The following is a 17300-nucleotide window of genomic DNA, read 5'->3' as shown; positions in this document are numbered from 1 at the left end:
GATAACTAGTGATGTTGAGCAGCTTTTCATGTGCTTCTTGGCCATCTGTATGTCTTCTTTGGAGAGATGTCTATTTAGGTCTTCTGCCCATTTTTTGATTGGGTTGTTTGTTTTTTTAGTATTGAGCTGCATGAGCTGTTTATATATTTTGGAGATTAATCCTTTGTCCGTTGATTCGTTTGCAAATATTTTCTCCCATTCTGAGGGTTGTCTTTTCATTTTGTTTATGGTTTCCTTTGCTGTGCCAAAGCTTTTAAGTTTCATTAGGTCCCATTTGTTTATTTTTGGTTTTATTTCCATTACTCTAGGAGGTGGATCAAAAAAGATCTTGCTGTGATTTATGTCAAGGAGTGTTCTTCCTATGTTTTCCTCTAAGAGTTTTATAGTGTCCAGTCTTACATTTAGGTCTCAAATCCATTTTGAGTGTATTTTAGTGTATGGTGTTAGGGAGTGTTCTAATTTCATTCTTTTACATGTAGCTGTCCAGTTTTCCCAACACCACTTATTGAAGAGACTGTCTTTTCTCCATTGTATATCCTTGCCTCCTTTGTCATAGATTAGTTGACCATAGGTGCTTGGGTTTATCTCTGGCTTTCTATCTTGTTCCATTGATCTATGTTTCTGTTTTTGTGCCAGTACCATATTGTGTTTTTTATTTTATTTTATTTATTTATTTATTTATTTTTGGCTGTGTTGGGTCTTCGTTTCTGTGCGAGGGCCTTCTCTAGTTGTGGCAAGCGGGGGCCACTCTTCATCACGGTGCGCAGGCCTCTCAATATCGCGGCCTCTCTTATTGCGGAGCACAGGCTCCAGACGCACAGGCTCAGTAGTTGTGGCTCACGGGCCCAGTTGCTCCGCAGCATGTGGGATCTTCCCAGACCAGGGCTCAAACCCGTGTTCCCTGCATTGGCAGGCAGATTCTCAACCACTGCGCCACCAGGGAAGCCCTACGATATTGTCTTGATTACTGTAGCTTTGTAGTATAGTCTGAAGTCAGGGAGTCTGATTCCTCCAGCTCCGTTCTTTACCCTCAAGACTGCTTTGGCTATTCGGGATCTTTTGTGTCTCCATACAAATTTTAAGATTTTTTGTTCTAATTCCGTAAAAAATGCCTTTGGTAATTTGATAGGGATTGCATTGAATCTGTAGATTGCTTTGGGTAGTATAGTCATGTTCACAGTATTGATTCTTCCAATCCAAGAACATGGTATATCTCTCCATCTGTTGGTATCATCTTTAATTTCTTTCATCAGGGTCTTATAGTTTTCTGCATACAGGTCTTTTGTCTCCCTAGGTAGGTTTATTCCTAGGTATTTTATTCTTTTTGTTGCAATGGTAAATGGGAGTGTTTCCTTAATTTCTCTTTCAGATTTTTCATCATTAGTGTATAGGAATGCAAGAAATTTCTATGCATAAATTTTGTATCCTGCAACTTTACCAGATTCATTGATTAGCTCTAGTAGTTTTCTGGTGGCATCTTTAGGATTCTCTATGTATAGTATCATGTCATCTGCAAACAGTGACAGTTTTACTTCTTCTTTTCCAATTTGTATTCCTTTTATTTCTTTTTCTTCTCTGATTGCTGTGGCTAGGACTTCCAAAACTATGTTGAATAATAGCAGTGAGAGTGGAAATCCTTGTCTTGTTCCTGATCTTAGAGGAAATGCCTTCAGTTTTTCACCATTGAGAATGATATTTGCTGTGGGTTTGTTGTATATGGGCTTTATTATGTTGAGGCAAGTTCCCTCTATGCCCACTTTCTGGAGAGATCGTATCATAAATGGGTGTTGAATTTTGTCAAAAGCTTTTTCTGCATCTATTGAGTTGATCATATGGTTTTTATTCTTCAATTTGTTAATATGGTGTATCACATTGATTGATTTGCATATATTGAAGAATTCTTGCATCCCTGGGATAAATCCCACTTGATCATGGTGTATGATCCTTTTAATGTGTTGCTGGATTCTGTTTGCTAGTATTTTGTTGAGGATTTTTGCATCTATATTCATCAGTGATATTGGGCTGTAATTTTCTTTTTTTGTAGTATCTTTGTCTGGTTTTGGTATCAGGGTGGTGGTGGCCTCATAGAATGAGTTTGGGAGTGTTCCTTCCTCTGCAACTTTTTGGAAGAGTTTGAGAAGGGTGGGTGTTAGCTCTTCTCTAAATGTTTGATAGAATTCACCTGTGAAGCCATCTGGTCCTGGACTTTTGTTTGTTGGAAGATTTTTAATGACAGTTTCAATTTCATTACTTGTGATTGGTCTGTTGGTATTTTCTATTTCTTCCTGGTTCAGTTTTAGAAGGTTATACCTTTCTCAGAATTTGTCCTTTTTTTTTTGATCACCCTTTTAGGGAATAAAACTGGCAACTCAGGAGTACTAGACATTTCAGCTATGTCTTCCTTGCCTGCTCTCAAAAAACCTTTCACGGAACTTTTGTAGATCTGTAAGTTGCAAGCGTCTGAGATGTTTAAAGGAAAGCGTTGATGACACTTGGTTGTGGCTGTGAGGACCTGGGCCAGCTTTGGGAGAGGCGGTGTGGGCTCCTTCTTGGGGAGGGCTGCCCTCGTAACTATCTTGTCTCCCAGTGCAGACACAGGGCTTTCCCACTTGTTCAGGTCGTCTGTAATTTCTTTCACGAGTATTTTGTGGGTTTTCAGTGTACAAGTCTTGCATCTCTTTGGTTAAATCCATTCCTAGATTTTTTTTTTTTTTTTGATGCTGTTGTAAATGATGTTGTTTTCTTAATTTCTCTTTCAGAATGTTCACTGCTGGCATGTTAGAAGTACCTCTGATTTTGCACATTGATCTTGTGTCCTGCAGCCTTGCTCCGCTGCACTCATTTGTTAGCTCTCACGGTTTCTTGTAGATTCTCTAGGGTTTTATATTCTTTTTTTAAAAAAATATTTATTTATTTATTTTTTGGCTGCGTCGGGTCTTAGCTGCGGCATGCAGGATCTTTCCTTGAGGCGCGCGGGCTTAGTTGCCCCATGGCATGTGGGATCTTAGTTTTCTGACCAGGGATCGAACTGGCGCCCCCTGCGTTGCAAGACGGATTCTTAACCACTGGACCACCAGGGAAGTTTCTGTGTTCCTTTTTTGTTTGTTTGTTTTTAGCACCTTTAATTATTATTTATTTATTTATTTATTTATTTGGCTGTGTTGGGTCTTCGTTTCTGTGCGAGGGCTTCCTCTAGTTGCGGCAAGCGGGGGCCACTCGTCATTGCGGTGCGCGGGCCTCTCCCGTTGCGGAGCACAGGCTCCAGACGCGCAGGCTCAGTAATTGTGGCTCACGGGCCTAGTTGCTCCGCAGCACGTGGGATCTTCCCAGACCAGGGCTCGAACACGTGTCCCCTGCGTTGGCAGGCAGATTCTCAACCACTGCGCCACCAGGGAAGCCCTGGAGGTGGGAGCGAGCTTGATGGGATTGTGGAATTCCCGTGGGATTGTGGAAAAATGGGTGTGAATGGAACAATACTGGTTTGTTTTATTCTTGGGATCTCACAGTTCTCTTGGAAGATTACAGTTCTCTTCAGTCTGTTTTCTTCAGGACCCTGCAATGTCACTGTGTTCATATGGCCAGGCCGCAGGCTTACTTGATTGATTGATTTAATTTTGGGCATGTAGCTCTTTGGAGAGGCTTTTCAATAAAAGCTCTTCTTTTTATAATGCTTTTGGAAGATTGTATACTGTGCCATTTGCTTTTCTTTTGATACTGTACTTTGGGTTTACTTTCAAATAGTTGAAATTGCTACATTTTGATGTAAAAATATTTGATGGATGAAAAGATGTTTTTAGTTGTCTCTGTGCCTTTAAACTCCTAGTTTTGAATGATGGAAATAAATTATTTCAATTAATGACAAAATGGAAGGCTGCGCAGTTACACAGTCCCGGGAGTGGGCATGGCCCTCTCATCCTCCTCTCCGGTCCCTGTCAGGGCAGCAGAGGGGACGAGGTCGCTGCTGGACCTGGGGAAGACTCACGGTGTAAACGTGAGAACCAGCTCTCCAGGCCCCGGGGCCCTGGCCTGCCTGGCTTGAGCAGTGTTGCTGAGACTTCGGGTGTGCTTCCTGGTTGGTATCCACCCCACCCCCACTTCCAAGAGGAACCGTTATTTTGAGATTTATAGTTTATGATTATTTACTTTTCATTGATTTTTTTTTTAAGATTTATTTATTTTTGGCCGCATTGCGTCTTCGTTGCTGTGCGCAGGCTTTCTCTAGTTGCAGCGAGGGGGGGCTACTCTTCTTTGTGGTGCGCGGGCTTCTCATTGCGGTGGCTTCTCGCTGCGGAGCACGGGGTTTAGCTCGCGGACTTCACTAGTTGCGGCTCGCAGGCTCAGTAGTTGTGGCTCGCGGGCTCTAGAGCACAGGCTCAGTAGCTGGGGTGCACGGGCTTTGTTGCTCTGCGGCATGTGGAATCTTCCCGGACCAGGGCTTGAACCCGTGTCCCTTGCGTTGGCAGGCGGATTCTGAATCACTGCACCACCAGGGAAGTCCTTTTTTATTGATTTTTACTGTATACATAGTAAATCGAATATATTAAGTTTCATGTACTTTTGAAAGACACATATATTCAATATATTCCTCTGAGACCTTTCCTCACTCATTGTTATGGCTTTTGAGATTCGCTTATGTTGATACATGTAGCTGCAGCTTACTCATGAGTAAGGGGGTTGTTTGCCCGTGGCTGGCCTGCCCACGAGGCCCCTGTGTGCAGCCACCCCCAGACGATATCTCTTAGTCATGTTGACGAAGTGTGCCAGCCCTTGTGGGGCCGCCCCAAACCTCCGGTTTCTCCTGCCATGGACGCTGGAGGCACGTCTCCGACCTGGGATCCCGGGAAGCTTATGCGGTCTGAATTATGGTCCTTTGCCTTTGAGGATGGATCCCTAGGTGATTGGAGAGAGGAGTGGAGTGGACACAGGGTGGCCGGGAGCGGGCCCATCCGGGCGCCGCAGGAGCACAGCCTGAGGCTGGGAGAGGGCCTCCAGGCAGAGCGAGGCGGCCGGGCCAGCCGTCGGGGCTTTGTGAGCCAAAAGGAGAGTTCACATTTTACTCTGAGTGTGATGGGGGTCCGTAGAAGATACAAATGCATAACTTCGACAAAGATTTAGTGTCAAACTCCAAGTAAGGTGAAAGTCTGTGGACGGCCCTTCCAGGACCCCAGTCCTCAAGCCCCTTCTCTGGGGAGAATGACCGGCCCATCGGAGTGTTCTTCCCTTAACTGGGCCTCTTTGGGCTCTGCTGTCCAGGAACCATGATCAAGAACAGAGACTTCCACCTGGGTAGCGTCCTCCCACAAACCACCAGGTGTGAGTGCCTCTCCTGGCGTCCTCTCCCTTTACAGCCCAAACCAGCCAGCCAGACATCCTAAAAACCTCTTGCTTGTCTGGAGTTCCATGAGGTAAAGGAAGGTTGTAGTGTGGTCCAAATGGAGAGAGACTGACATAAAAAGAACTGAGTAGAAATTATTATTTACATGAGCTAACTTTACTCTCTTCTTTCAGAATACCCTCAGCGCTGCTCTGGGACACGCCTCTGTTGGATTTAATTTACAGTCATCAACCTCGGCTTCTAACGATGGACTCGGTAAATATTTTATTGTATTGCCTCTCTCATCAGTTTGTGTTATTTTCATTGGTTTGTAAAAAGTATCAAAATATTTCTTAAGTCTTCACATTGGTTTTCTTGGGCTTGATAGAGTTTTGGCTAAGTGTTTTGGATTTTGTCCTGGATTTCACTTAAACGAGGGTGCTTCAGGGCGGTAGTGAGCTGTGTGGTGTCCCAGCGAGAGGAGTTCTATGGACAAATTAAGACAGGTTGGCAGCCTGGTCTGTGAAAGAAGTTGGTTTCTTGTCAACTTCTGCCGTCTTACTGGCTCTGTCCCCAAGTGGTCTGGAGCCCGTAGGACCTGCTTGCGGTGCCTGTTTCGTGCTCTGGGCGTGTCGCACACACGCCGTCTGAGAACTGTCCCTCCTCTGGGGAAGCAGGGTGCCTGCCTGTGCTCTGCTCTGTGTCCCGTGTGTGGGCCAGCTGGTAGCCACACGTGGTTTTCCTGAAGTCCGAGGCCAGCGTGTGTGGTTGGTGGGTGTGGAGTGGGCTCCTGGCTCGTTTGCCCTGAGCCTTGCCTCCCGCCGGGAATTCCTCGCGCGGCTGTGGCCGGAGGGGCAGCCGCCCTCCTGCAGCCTGGGGCCTGACTGGCACTCGTTGCTCTAGGACAGAGCCCTCCTCCCCGGGACACGTTGGAAAGAAAACTCTTGGCTCCTTTGCGTGTTTCCTACCTTGGCCAGGTATTAGTTAGTGTTTTAAAGCAAACAGTGCCAAAGTGTATTTTCTATTTTGTGTTGTTTCTAGCAGACAGGAAAGAAGCCTTTCCTGCTACTTAATCTCACAGACCCCGTCCTCTATCTCAGTCGTCATTGTATCCGGCCACTTTGAAATGCACCTGGCTGGCCTCTTTGACTTGAGGAAGTGTTTCCTTGGAAATGGGGGTGAGGTATGATGGAAAGAGATCTTAGTCTGCACGGTAGTCTGGGGTTAGAAAGAAGCCAGCCCGGCCAGTGGGGTGTGGTGGTGAGGGGCCGTGGTGGGCCCTGTAGCATGCTGGGAGCGCTCCCACGGCCGTCTTCCAGGACGAGCCCATGCATTCAGCTTGGGTGTCAGGGCCGTGGGGCAGCCATTGAGAGACTCAGCCCAGCAGGGGGTGAGCTGGGCGCGGAGGGGCAGCCGGGCCCACCCACACTGCAGGCTGGAGCCTGGCCTTTGCTTGGAAACGGTAACATTGGCCTTAATTTATAACAAGGAAAAACAACATGCTGCTTAAACTAGGTTATGAACAGGCATTTGGTGATCCCTGATTAAAAGGAAACAAGTTATCAGCAGCTCTGCTGGCAGATTCTGGGGCTGGCCCACTTCTTCTGGCGGATTGTGAGCAGTAGGTGTGTTAATATTTGGGAGGTTTTCTGACGTGTGAAGGGCTGGCTCTGACGGTAAATCCCATGGCAGTAATCCACGGTGTCTCATGCCGTTTATCACTTTGTGAACCATCAACATTCAGTTCATATTGATTATAATTGTCTTTAAAAAATCCACAGTGTATGGAAGGAATAGAGATAAAGGTGCTACTGTGACTGATCACCAGGGAGGCCACCTCCCGGGTCCGGGGCCTGCGTGTGTGGGCACAGGTGCCGGGGTCTGCGATCCATGACCTTTCCTGGCATCAAAAGGCACAAATATAAAAACAGAATAATTTTGCAGGCTCTCTAATAATTGTTCATTGTTATTTATATCATTCATTATTTTTAATTTTCATTTTGACCACGTAAGGTGGAATATGAACCATTTAGATCACATCTGAGATCACCTTCTCTGACAGAGGTGGGCTTGTTAAAGATCCTTCAGTGCACACTGCTGTGCTCTCCCATCTGGCCCTGCCCTAAGGTGATCCAGGTGTGGCTGTGGCTCCAGGGTCCGTGAGGGGCGGGAGGGGGTGGGCCCAGGTCCTGCGGGGCCTCGGCTCCTCCCCTGTGAGAGATTTCCCTAGAGCTTCAGCGACACTGTTTATGGAGGTAAAGCTCGATGCAAATAGAAGCTTTACGATAATTAGATTTAGTCTTTGTTTTCCTTTCTCTAGCATAAAACGCTAGTTTCACCTGATGGCTGGTGTAATTCTCACTGTGTTAACATCCTTCTTGGTAAAGCGCAAGGGTCGGGGGAGAGATGAGCCTGAAATGGCTCTCGGTGGCCCGCGTTCCGCCAGGGTTCGGTGCGGGTGTGGCTGCTGCCGCCGAGGGTTGTCAGCAGCAGGGACCCCAGGGCAGCGCAGGGTGGTACAGTTGCTTCCTGTGGACAGGAGTTCTGAGGTATGTTTCCAAAAACAGAGTGGCTTCTGGAAGTGGCTGTTAGAGTAATAAAGGCAGTGTCTCTATCTGAATGGAGGCTTGGATCTAATGGTTTACGTTTTTAATTGAACACCTCCATAAAAAATAGAAAAGCAATCACTTTCTATAATTGAAGTACAGTTGATGTGTAGTATATACAACTTATGTAGTAAGTTACAGGTGTACAATATAGTGATACTCAAATTTAAACGTTATACTACATTACAGTTACTGCAGAGTGATCACTTTTGACTTGGCTAGGGTGTGCAGAGCAGCGACACGCCCTGTCTGTGGCATCCTGGCACCCGGAGCAGGCTGTGCTCACTGTGGAGCTGTGAGCACGGGAACTGCAGGTCTTGTCAGCGGCAGAACCAAGTCCCCCTCCACCTGCTGTCCGGATGTGGGCTGGGGGGGTGGGCGAGGGCGTCCTGTGCCTGGGGCCCCTCATGACGGGGAATGTGTTGCCGTCTGGTGATGCAGCTCTTCTGGGCAGGTCTCTTCGTGCCCCTCATATGGTAGGAGTGGCGATTTGCTGACCCTGCCACCACCCGGCTAGTGGTCGGCCACTAGTGACTGTGGCACTTCACAGTCACAGCACACGTGGCTGGGGGGGGGCTTCCGTCTTGTGCCTTGGCTGCAGGGCGGAAGGCTGGGTTGGATTTGCAGGTGGTAAGAAGCTTGTAGATCCTAATGCTAATGATACGTTTGCCTTTTTAACAAAGATATTTGTCAGGATTTAAAAATAGATAACAAAGCACACTTTTGCTTCTTTCTCTAAGAAGTATGCCTAGCTAATTACACCAATAAAACTTATGTATTCCGGATTTTTGAGTATAGTAAATTCTTATTGTAATTTTAGAGTTCTGGGGAATATTCATTGGCTAGGCGCTCTTAAGATACAAAGTGTGGAATATTAGATGTCATTTAAATTAGATTTCATTAAATGCATGCTTTTTGTTCATATAAAAATTGGCAGTTGTGTTCACACACCTCCCCAGAAAGCTCTCGCTCTCCCCACCACAGCCCTTGTTGGTCAGTAGGACTTGGGTCCTTTTGTTCCAGGACATTGGAGTTGCCTGGAGAGTGCACATGCCCAAGAACAGGGTTTGGAATATAGGCAGGGCAGAGCAGAAGGGAGGGTCTGAGCCCAGGCTGTGCCCCAGCTCCTTTCCCTCTGGAAGTTTCTAGCTGAACTGGCCTCTGGGCTCTGGTACCCCAGCTGTGCTGGGCAGGAAGGCATGTGGAGATTCTGCTTGCTACTGGAAGGGTTTGTCGGCTGTTTGTAGCACCTCATTTGTTGCTTACAATATTGCCATTATTTTCCTTCCATCGTTAGCTACAGGGATCCTCATGGAGCCAGTGTTCATTTTATTTTTTTACTTATTTTTTATGTTTTTATTTTTCTGGCTGCACCGCGAGGCTTGCGGAATCTCAGTTCCCGGACCAGGGCTTGAACCTGGGCCACGGCAGTGAAAATGCCGAATCCTAACCACTAGACCACCAGGGAACTCCCCATTTTATTTTTAATACCTTCAAATTTTAAAAGCTGGCTAAAGGGATTTCCTCCAAGTTTTATATTTGAGGGTGAAGAGATTTGCCTGTATCTGGCTCACAGCAGAGCTCCACAGGTTCTGTTAAAACTGAGCTGAACTTGACTGCTGGACCAACCTGAAACCCCACCTTCCCTCCTGCTCCTTGCTGTGCCTCAGGGGGCGAGGGCTCTGCGCAGTTGTGGATGTTGGCTGCGGGGAGTTCCCGTGCAGCCCACCTGGATCTTGGTGGGAGGAAGAAGAAGGCAGGGGAAAGGCGATGCAGGGGGCTGCGGGCCGGTGGGCTGTTCTGTGGGGTCGACCAGGACAGAATCAGGGAGGCGCCTTCATGGCTTGGCCTTGTGCACTCTAGATTAGGTACCTTTTTTTTTTTTTTTTAATTTTTATTGGGGTATAGTTGATATACAATGTTGTGTTAGTTTCTGCTGTACAGCAAAGTGAATCAGTTATACATATACATATCCATTCTTTTTTAGATTCTATTTCCGTATAGGTCATTACAGAGTACTGAGTAGAGCTCCCGGTGCTATACGGTAGGTCCTTATTAGTTATCTATTTTATATGTAGTACTGTGTGTATATCATAGAATACGTACCTTGATCGTTATTTGTGTTGCCCGTTGGGAATAGGGATTTGGGTATTCTTAGTGCCAAAAAAAGAAAGGTGATGGTGAGGTTTGCGGTGTACTGTGTTCTGAGAGTGAGGATGCGGGGTTTGGTCCGGCAGGGTCGTCTGCACCATCTCATGGTTGCCACTGAGGCTCCCCCAAGCTGTGTGGGGGACCCTGCAGATGGAGCTGAGGGCTGGCCAGGGTAGCGAGTTTGAAAGGGGAGCAGAGCAGCGGTCTGGTCCCTGGCCCAGGGCGGGGCAGAGTCTGCTCCCATGGCCCTGGATGTGTACACGGCCATGGCCCAGGGCAGCGTGGGCCCCAGGGCTTGCCGGCAGGAAGGCAGGGAAGGCAGTGCACACGCGCCTCCCGTCTCAGCCCCGTGCCCTGCTTCTGTCCACGCAGAGGCCCTGGGGCGGGAGCCGGAGCACAGGGGAGGAAGGAAGGGAACAAGAATGGGGTCTTGGGGAATCGCATGGCACTTACTGTTTCTGACTTTGTGGACCTTTTGTGAATGGGTAGTTTGCTTATTGGAAGAAAGAAACCCCGGGGCCCTCATCCGCCTCAGAGGGCGTTGTCACACGTGAAGACCGGGCCCGCCGTCTGGATCCTGGGTGTTTGTGGGGGCGGGGCTGGGAACTGTGTGGGCAGCGCATCTGCATCTGGTTTGAGGACCCACCGTCTGATCCCAGCACATCCTTCACAAGTCTTCTTGTCCATTTTCTCCATCTCCTGGTTGTGGTCAACCTCTGTTTAAAATTTGTTCTTGTGAATTTTTTTTTAAATTAATTAATTTATTTGGCTGCGTTGGGTCTTCGTTGCTGCGCGTGGGCTTTCTCTAGTTGAGGCGAGCGGGGGCTACTCTTCATTGAGGTGCGCGGGCTTCTCATTGCGGTAGCTTCTCTTGTTTCGGAGCATGGGCTCTAGAGCGCAGGCTCAGTAGTTGTGGTTCACGGGCTCAGTAGTTGTGGCTTGTGGGCTCTAGAGCACAGGCTCAGTAGTTGTGGTGCACGGGCTTAGCTGCTCCGCGGCATGTGGGATCTTCCCGGACTAGGGCTCGAACCCGTGTCCCCTGCTTTGCCAGGCGGATTCTTAACCGCTGCGCCACCAGGGAAGCCCCTGTTCTTGTTAATTTTTTGAACAAGGATTGTTTTTAGATTTTGAATTTTCCTGTTCTTTTGAAAAGTTTACCACCTAGCTCACCCACCCGTGCCCTCCACCCCCCCGTGTATTTTCATCTTGGCCTCGGGCAGAGTGGTGACGTATGGAGGAGCTGCAGGAAGCCCGGGCCCCGCCCCCGTGTTTGGGGGAGGGGTCTCTGGCAGAGCGTGTGTGAGTTGGGTGCTGGAGCCCGTGGAGCTGGGCTTTATTGCAGCCCGGTCTCACGCTAGCATCTCAGATGCAGTCTTTGGGCTTGAGGCCCATGGAGGTAGATGGGTCGGGGGTAGGACAGAGGTTTGCAGCCAAACCTGGGGTGGTACAGCTGCGAATGCTCAACCCTCTTTTGAGCATTTTTTATGGGAAAAGCTATAATCAGGTGTGTAAGCTCATCTAACCTCCTTAAGCTAACACCTCACTCTTCAAAGAAAAAATCCCTTTTCTTTGTGTTTGAGGCTCTTCTTTTTACCCTACCCTGCAGGACGTCTCTCGGGCATTCTAGTGACGGCTGCTCTTCTAGGTCTGTGTGCAGAGGGTCTCTGGGTGGCCCCTGTCTTCACGTGTGACAGCGCCCTCTGAGGTGGATGAGGGCCCCGGGGTTTCTTTCTTCCAATAAGCAAACTACCCATTCACAAAAGGTCCACAAAGTCAGAAACGGTAAGTGCCATACGATTCCCCAAGACCCCATTCTTGTTCCCTTCCTTCCTCCCCTGTTCTCCGGCTCCCGCCCCAGGGCCTCTGCGTGGACAGAAGCAGGGAGCGGGCACGGGGCTGAGACGGGAGGCGCGTGTGCACTGCCTTCCCTGCCTTCCTGCCGGCAAGCCCTGGGGCCCACGCTGCCCCGGGCCACGCGGGAGGGATCCCACTCAGGAATTGGCTGCTGCGTTGCATCTTGCAGGAACCCTGAAGGTCTGTGAGAGGCACGAGAGGCACGGGCTCTCCAGATACTTTCACTTACCTTCTTTTTCTTCCCCTACGAAACCCAAGAAAGTAGGTGGCATTTTCCACATTTTTATTAAAAGATTCTAGGCCTCGAAGATGTTGAATAGTAGGGTTTTCAAGGTTCCATAGCTGATCAGCGGCAGACTGAGTGCATCCTGGGGTCCTTCTTACACTAAGGCAGGAGATCACTGTGCTGGCATCTGACTTGAGGAAACGGGCAGGAAGTGAACGAAGTGGCGTGCTGGTGTATCAGCTCTGGGCGATGGCACTCCCTGGGCCCCACTTTACACTTGTACCATGATTGTGCTGCAGGGGGTGTGGTGGTTGGGTGAGTGAGCGTGGGTTTATGGTGGACTGTGTGTGGTGGGGTGTATGTGTGGCATTGGCGTGTGTGCGGTGGGGACGCGGTGGTGGGGGGTGGGGCGTCTCCGGCCATCACCCAGTGCTCGGCTCCGGGGCAGAGGTCATGTGCTTGAACTGTGCCGGGTGCAGGGCGAGGCCTGGGCACAGTACAGACAGGACTGGGTCCACTGCTCTAGGTCGACGGCAGAGCCTGTTTTCTCGATTCCTCGCACCTGCCGTCCTTGTCCAAGGAAGAAGTTGCTGTTCTGTTCACTCTCGACCCTTTCACACTTTTTCCTGAGACTTAAGTGAACTGCGGTCTGTGTCCCGAGGGCAGTGGTCTCAGAGGAGTCGTGGGGCCTGCAACCCCCGGAGAAGGTGGCCGGTAGAGGCTTCCCAGCTGGTGACCACTCGGGGCTGCTTGGCCACCAGTGTGTGAGGCCCGGCGCCCTGGCAGTGGGACAGTGCCAGGGAGCCCTGCTGGGGTGGCCGGGAAAGGACAGCCACAGCTCCCACGCCGCTGTCGGTGCCCTCGTTTCTGACCTGATAAGTTGTCAGCTCAGCGGAAGATGGAGTTGTGTAGTATGCACAAAGGAGTTATGGGCTTGGTGCTCTCGTGCTGCCCGGTGGCCCAGACGCTGGCGAGGCGGGCACTGCCTCCCTCGGGGCTGGGGCAGGAGCGGGGCTGTGGCTGGCGGGCAGGCTTGCTGGTCTCCCGGGGAGCTCCGAGAGACGTGGAGGCCTGTCTTCAAGGAAGGCTCTGTCCTTCTTCTCCATGCAGGCGGACGCTGCGCCTGGGGACTCCGCGCCTGCTCCCTTTGTCTGTTCTGCCCCCCAGGCCCCCCGCACCGGGGCGCATCTGTCTCCCTCTCTGCAGCTGTCCTCTTTCCATGGCTCATGTGGCACCTTAGCCTCTCTGGTTCTTCTGGGCACTGCGAACCTTCACTTCTCCTCCAGGACCACCTGCAAGTGCCTACGGCCTGGACCTTCGGGACTGGGGCCCCTCCCCGCAGGGAGTACCGGTGTGACATGTGTGCCTGTGCCCGTGTGTGTAGCCTGGGGACATTCTGCTCGGTGCTCAGAGTGGGCACGAACGTGTGTGCCTGGAGCCCGCCATGCGGGAGCTGCAGTCCAGAGCGCCTGGTCTTGAAGGGTGTCCTGCTCACAGTGTTCACGCCTCCTGTGCTTTAGAGTCAGGAAGCGGGAAGCACAGTGCGTGACTGGGTTCAGGACCTCGGTGATTGTCTGGCTCAAGTTTCGCTGGAGATCCGGTGAGGTTCACTGTGGTGCATCCTGTGCGTGGAACAGTCCTGGGAGGTCATGTGAGGAATTTGAGCCCTGGGTGCGGGCTCTGTGTGGGTCCTGAGGACTCTTTGGAATTCCAGTAGCGCATTTCCTGATAAGGAACTCAGGGCAGCCTGGCCTTGGACGTAATCAAGTCTGTACTCGGGAAGCTGCTTGGAAAGTCACTGCGTGAGGACAGGCTCCTGCCAAGGGCTGTTTTGCAAGTGTGTGCTACAAAATATTTTCTCTTCCCCTTATTACTTAAGTAGGGCGCCTGTCATAAGCTAGTGAAAGTTATTTGAGAGCACAGATTCTGGCGGGAAGAACTTCTCTTAAACTCATTTAGAAATAGCCATAGAGAAGTATTAAAAGGGAGCGTTTTTCCCAGCAGCCTCACCAGGCCAACCGGTGGGTGGTCGTGCCCGAGAGCCTGTGACAGTGGCCTCGGGCTGTGGTCTTAACCGTGACCCTGGGCTGGCGTGTGGAGAGGAGAGACTGTGAGATGTTTCTGTTTGGAAGTTCGATTTCGGTTTTATTTAAAACAACAAGCTGTGTTTATGGTGTGTGCTTTCCACTCAGGGGCTCACGACTTGGGTTCCCCCTCCCAGTGGGCCCGCGGGCAGGCGTTGGCGGTGCGAGCACAGGGTGGCTCTTGGCGGGCTGCGCTTTGAGGGTGGATCTCCACAGGGCTGCGCAGAGTCTTGGGTCCTAGGACAGCCCCGTGAGGTTGGGAGAGGGGCGCTGGCTTGGCTTTCGTGCTCTGGAAGCGCCCCCCAGGGAAGGGTGTGGTGACCACCCCGGACTGAGGCTCAGCGGCTCGGGGCTGCTGCCATTCGCTTCCCTGTCACCCAGACCGTTCGAGCTGAGGCTGCGGTTTCTGCAGGGCACTAGGAGGACAGCGTAGTGTTTTGTGACCATTAATGCTTGCGTGGGAGGCCGCGGGGAGGGACCACACCCGTGGGCACGGGGTCAGCCTGGTGGAGCGCGTGCTCGGTCCCGGAGGCCACGCGCCCATAGATATGGCAGGACGGACAGGCTCCGAGACCGGCCAGGTGGTGGGCTGAGCTGCGGTCTGACGTGGAAGGAGTGAGGGCTTCGCCTCTCAGCGTGGGGTTTCCTCGAGGTGCTTGACCTGGGAGGGTGATGGGCCGTGAGTATGTGCCGCGCAGGGATCCGCGTGGCCTGAGGGGCAGGTCCCCCTTCAGGTGCCCGTTCGCAGCCGTCGGGGGCCTTCTGGGCTGGTGCCCAGTCACAGAGGCTCAGCTGCGAGTTGCTGGGGGTTTAGTGGGGAGCGAGCAGGACCCTCTGTGGGCCTCCCCCATCCCTGACGCCGCTCCCATCCCTCTCCAGGGGCGCCGTCTGGGCCGCCCTTGGCCTCATCTCAGCTCTCGAGGCTCCTTTCTCACGTGCTGGGGCCTGGGGCCTTTGGAGTTTACTCAGGCTGTTCCCAGTTGTTACGTGTTTAAAACAAAAAATACATTTTTGGCTACTGATGGGAGGTTGGGGGTGGGTGGAGTCTGGGGCAGACGGAGGATTTGGGGTTCGTGGGAGCAGAACTGCCCCAGGAATGAGCTCTGTCTTGTCCCCGCCCAGCTGGCACACTCCCCTGCACACACCTGGCGGGCTGAGTTGCGCTCGCTGAGGTTGCAGGGAAACTGCTGTCAACAAGAGAACCCCTACCTTTTCTACAAAGAGCGGATTAAAGTAAAGTGTAGGTCACTGAACATAATTGTACATGACGTTGCTTTCTTTTGTTGAAAGGGTAGTTTCTTAGTGCAGTGAAGTGTAGAAATCTTTTTTTTAATTAATTAATTAATTTTTATTTTTGGCTGTGTTGGGTCTTCGTTTCTGTGCGAGGGCTTTCTCTAGCTGCGGCGAGCGGGGGCCACTCTTCATCGCGGTGCGCGGGCCTCTCACTGTCACGGCCTCTCTTGTTGCGGAGCACAGGCTCCAGACGCGCAGGCTCAGTAATTGTGGCTCACGGGCCCAGTTGCTCTGCGGCATGTGGGATCTTCCCAGACCAGGGCTCGAACCCGTGTCCCCTGCATTGGCAGGCAGATTCTCAACCACTGCGCCACCAGGGAAGCCCAGAAATCTTTTCTTTATTCTAAGAGTTACGCTATTCAGTGTCTTAGAGAAAAGTTAGGGCTCCCCATGATTGAAGTAGTTCGTGCACATTGACCAAAACTCAGTGTATCAGTTTGCTGGGGCGGCCGTGACAAACCCACAGAGCGGGGGCCTCAGACCACAGAGACAGACTCCCCCACAGCCCCAGAGGCCAAAAGTCCGAGACCGAGGTGCCGGCCGGGCTGGTCCCTGACGGGCCGAGGGAGAATCTGCCCCAGGCCTCTCCCAGCTGCTGCATTTGCTGGTGCCTCTGGTGTTCTGTGGCTCGCGGAAGCGTCACCCCCATCTCTGCTTCCGTCTTCACGTGTGCGTGTCTGTGTCTGTGTCCAAATTTCCCCTTTTTATAAGGGCACCAGTCGTACCGGGTGAGGACCCACCCTGATGATCTCATCTTGACAACATCCGCAAAGACCCTGTTTCAAAATAAGGCCGCATTCTGAGGTACTCCGGGGTTATGATCCCAAAATAACCTTTTTGGGGGGGGGACACAATTTAGATAATAACACTTACCGGTAAATAAAGTTAAATATAAAGAATAAAATAAAAATCACGTGTAATCCTGTCCCTCAAAGATAAACATACAAATTAAATATTGTGAATATGTTACATACTTTTCACAAAACAGGAATCAGACTGTGTATAAACTTTCGTGTTCTGCACTTTAAAACCTAGCATTAACTTCCGATGATGTGAAACTTCAAAATGTGACTTCTAGTGACTACATAGTCTAGAGAGCAGTGTATATAATGTGCCTGATGAAATTACGATTTTCACGTTTTCCGGAGGAGGGGCCTTGTCCCCTTGCACACTGTCCGCCCTCACACAGCAGGGCGTCCCGTTGAGCGGAGCCTGGGGGCTGGGTGGGGAGCAGGTGAGGTGGGAGGGGCTTCAGGAGGTGGGAGACTGGGCTGGGGGTTGGCTGCCCAGCCTGGCGTGGCTGCCTTTGTTACGTAAACCATGTGCTCTGTTCCTGGGGGCCTCCCGGCCCAGCATGGTGAGCTTGTGGCAGTTCGGTCACCTTTTTTATTAAGCAGACTTTATTTTTTAGAGCAGGTTTAGGCTCACAGCAGAATCAAGCAGCAGGGTACAGAGATTTCCCATATACACTCCACCCCCACCCACCCAACCCGGCGGAGTGGTTGATCTGTTGAAAGCAGTGAACCTGCACAGACATGGTGTCACCCAGAGTCCACGGTCTGCATTCTGCTTCCCTCTCGGTGCTGTCGGTCCTGTGGGTTTGGACGAGTGTGTGATGATGCGTCTCCAGCATCACAGCCTCACACAGGCTCATCTCACTGCCCTGAAAGCCTCTCCCTCCACCTGTTTACCCTTCCATCTCTTCACTGTCTCCACAGTTTTGCCTTTTCCAGAATATCATGTGGTTGGGCTCGTACCGCCTTTTCAGATGG

General features: G+C 50.9%; 1 protein-coding gene across 12 annotated transcripts in view; it reads left to right on the top strand.

Annotated features, from left to right (window-relative positions):
• Window positions 1–17300, top strand: part of ANKRD11 (ankyrin repeat domain 11) — a 164886-nt gene that overhangs the window by 58877 nt on the left and 88709 nt on the right. For all 12 annotated transcript variants that reach the window (XM_036833917.1, XM_036833919.1, XM_036833913.1 and 9 more), the window contains exon 2: window positions 5509–5590. In XM_036833917.1, coding sequence (XP_036689812.1) covers window positions 5582–5590 — 9 coding nt within the window. In that variant the 5' untranslated portion in view covers window positions 5509–5581. The remainder of the gene's footprint in view (window positions 1–5508; window positions 5591–17300) is intronic.

Source organism: Balaenoptera musculus, chromosome 19, assembly GCF_009873245.2.
Source record: "Balaenoptera musculus isolate JJ_BM4_2016_0621 chromosome 19, mBalMus1.pri.v3, whole genome shotgun sequence".
NCBI lineage: Eukaryota > Metazoa > Chordata > Mammalia > Artiodactyla > Balaenopteridae > Balaenoptera > Balaenoptera musculus.
This window is presented reverse-complemented; position numbering and strand designations above follow the sequence as displayed.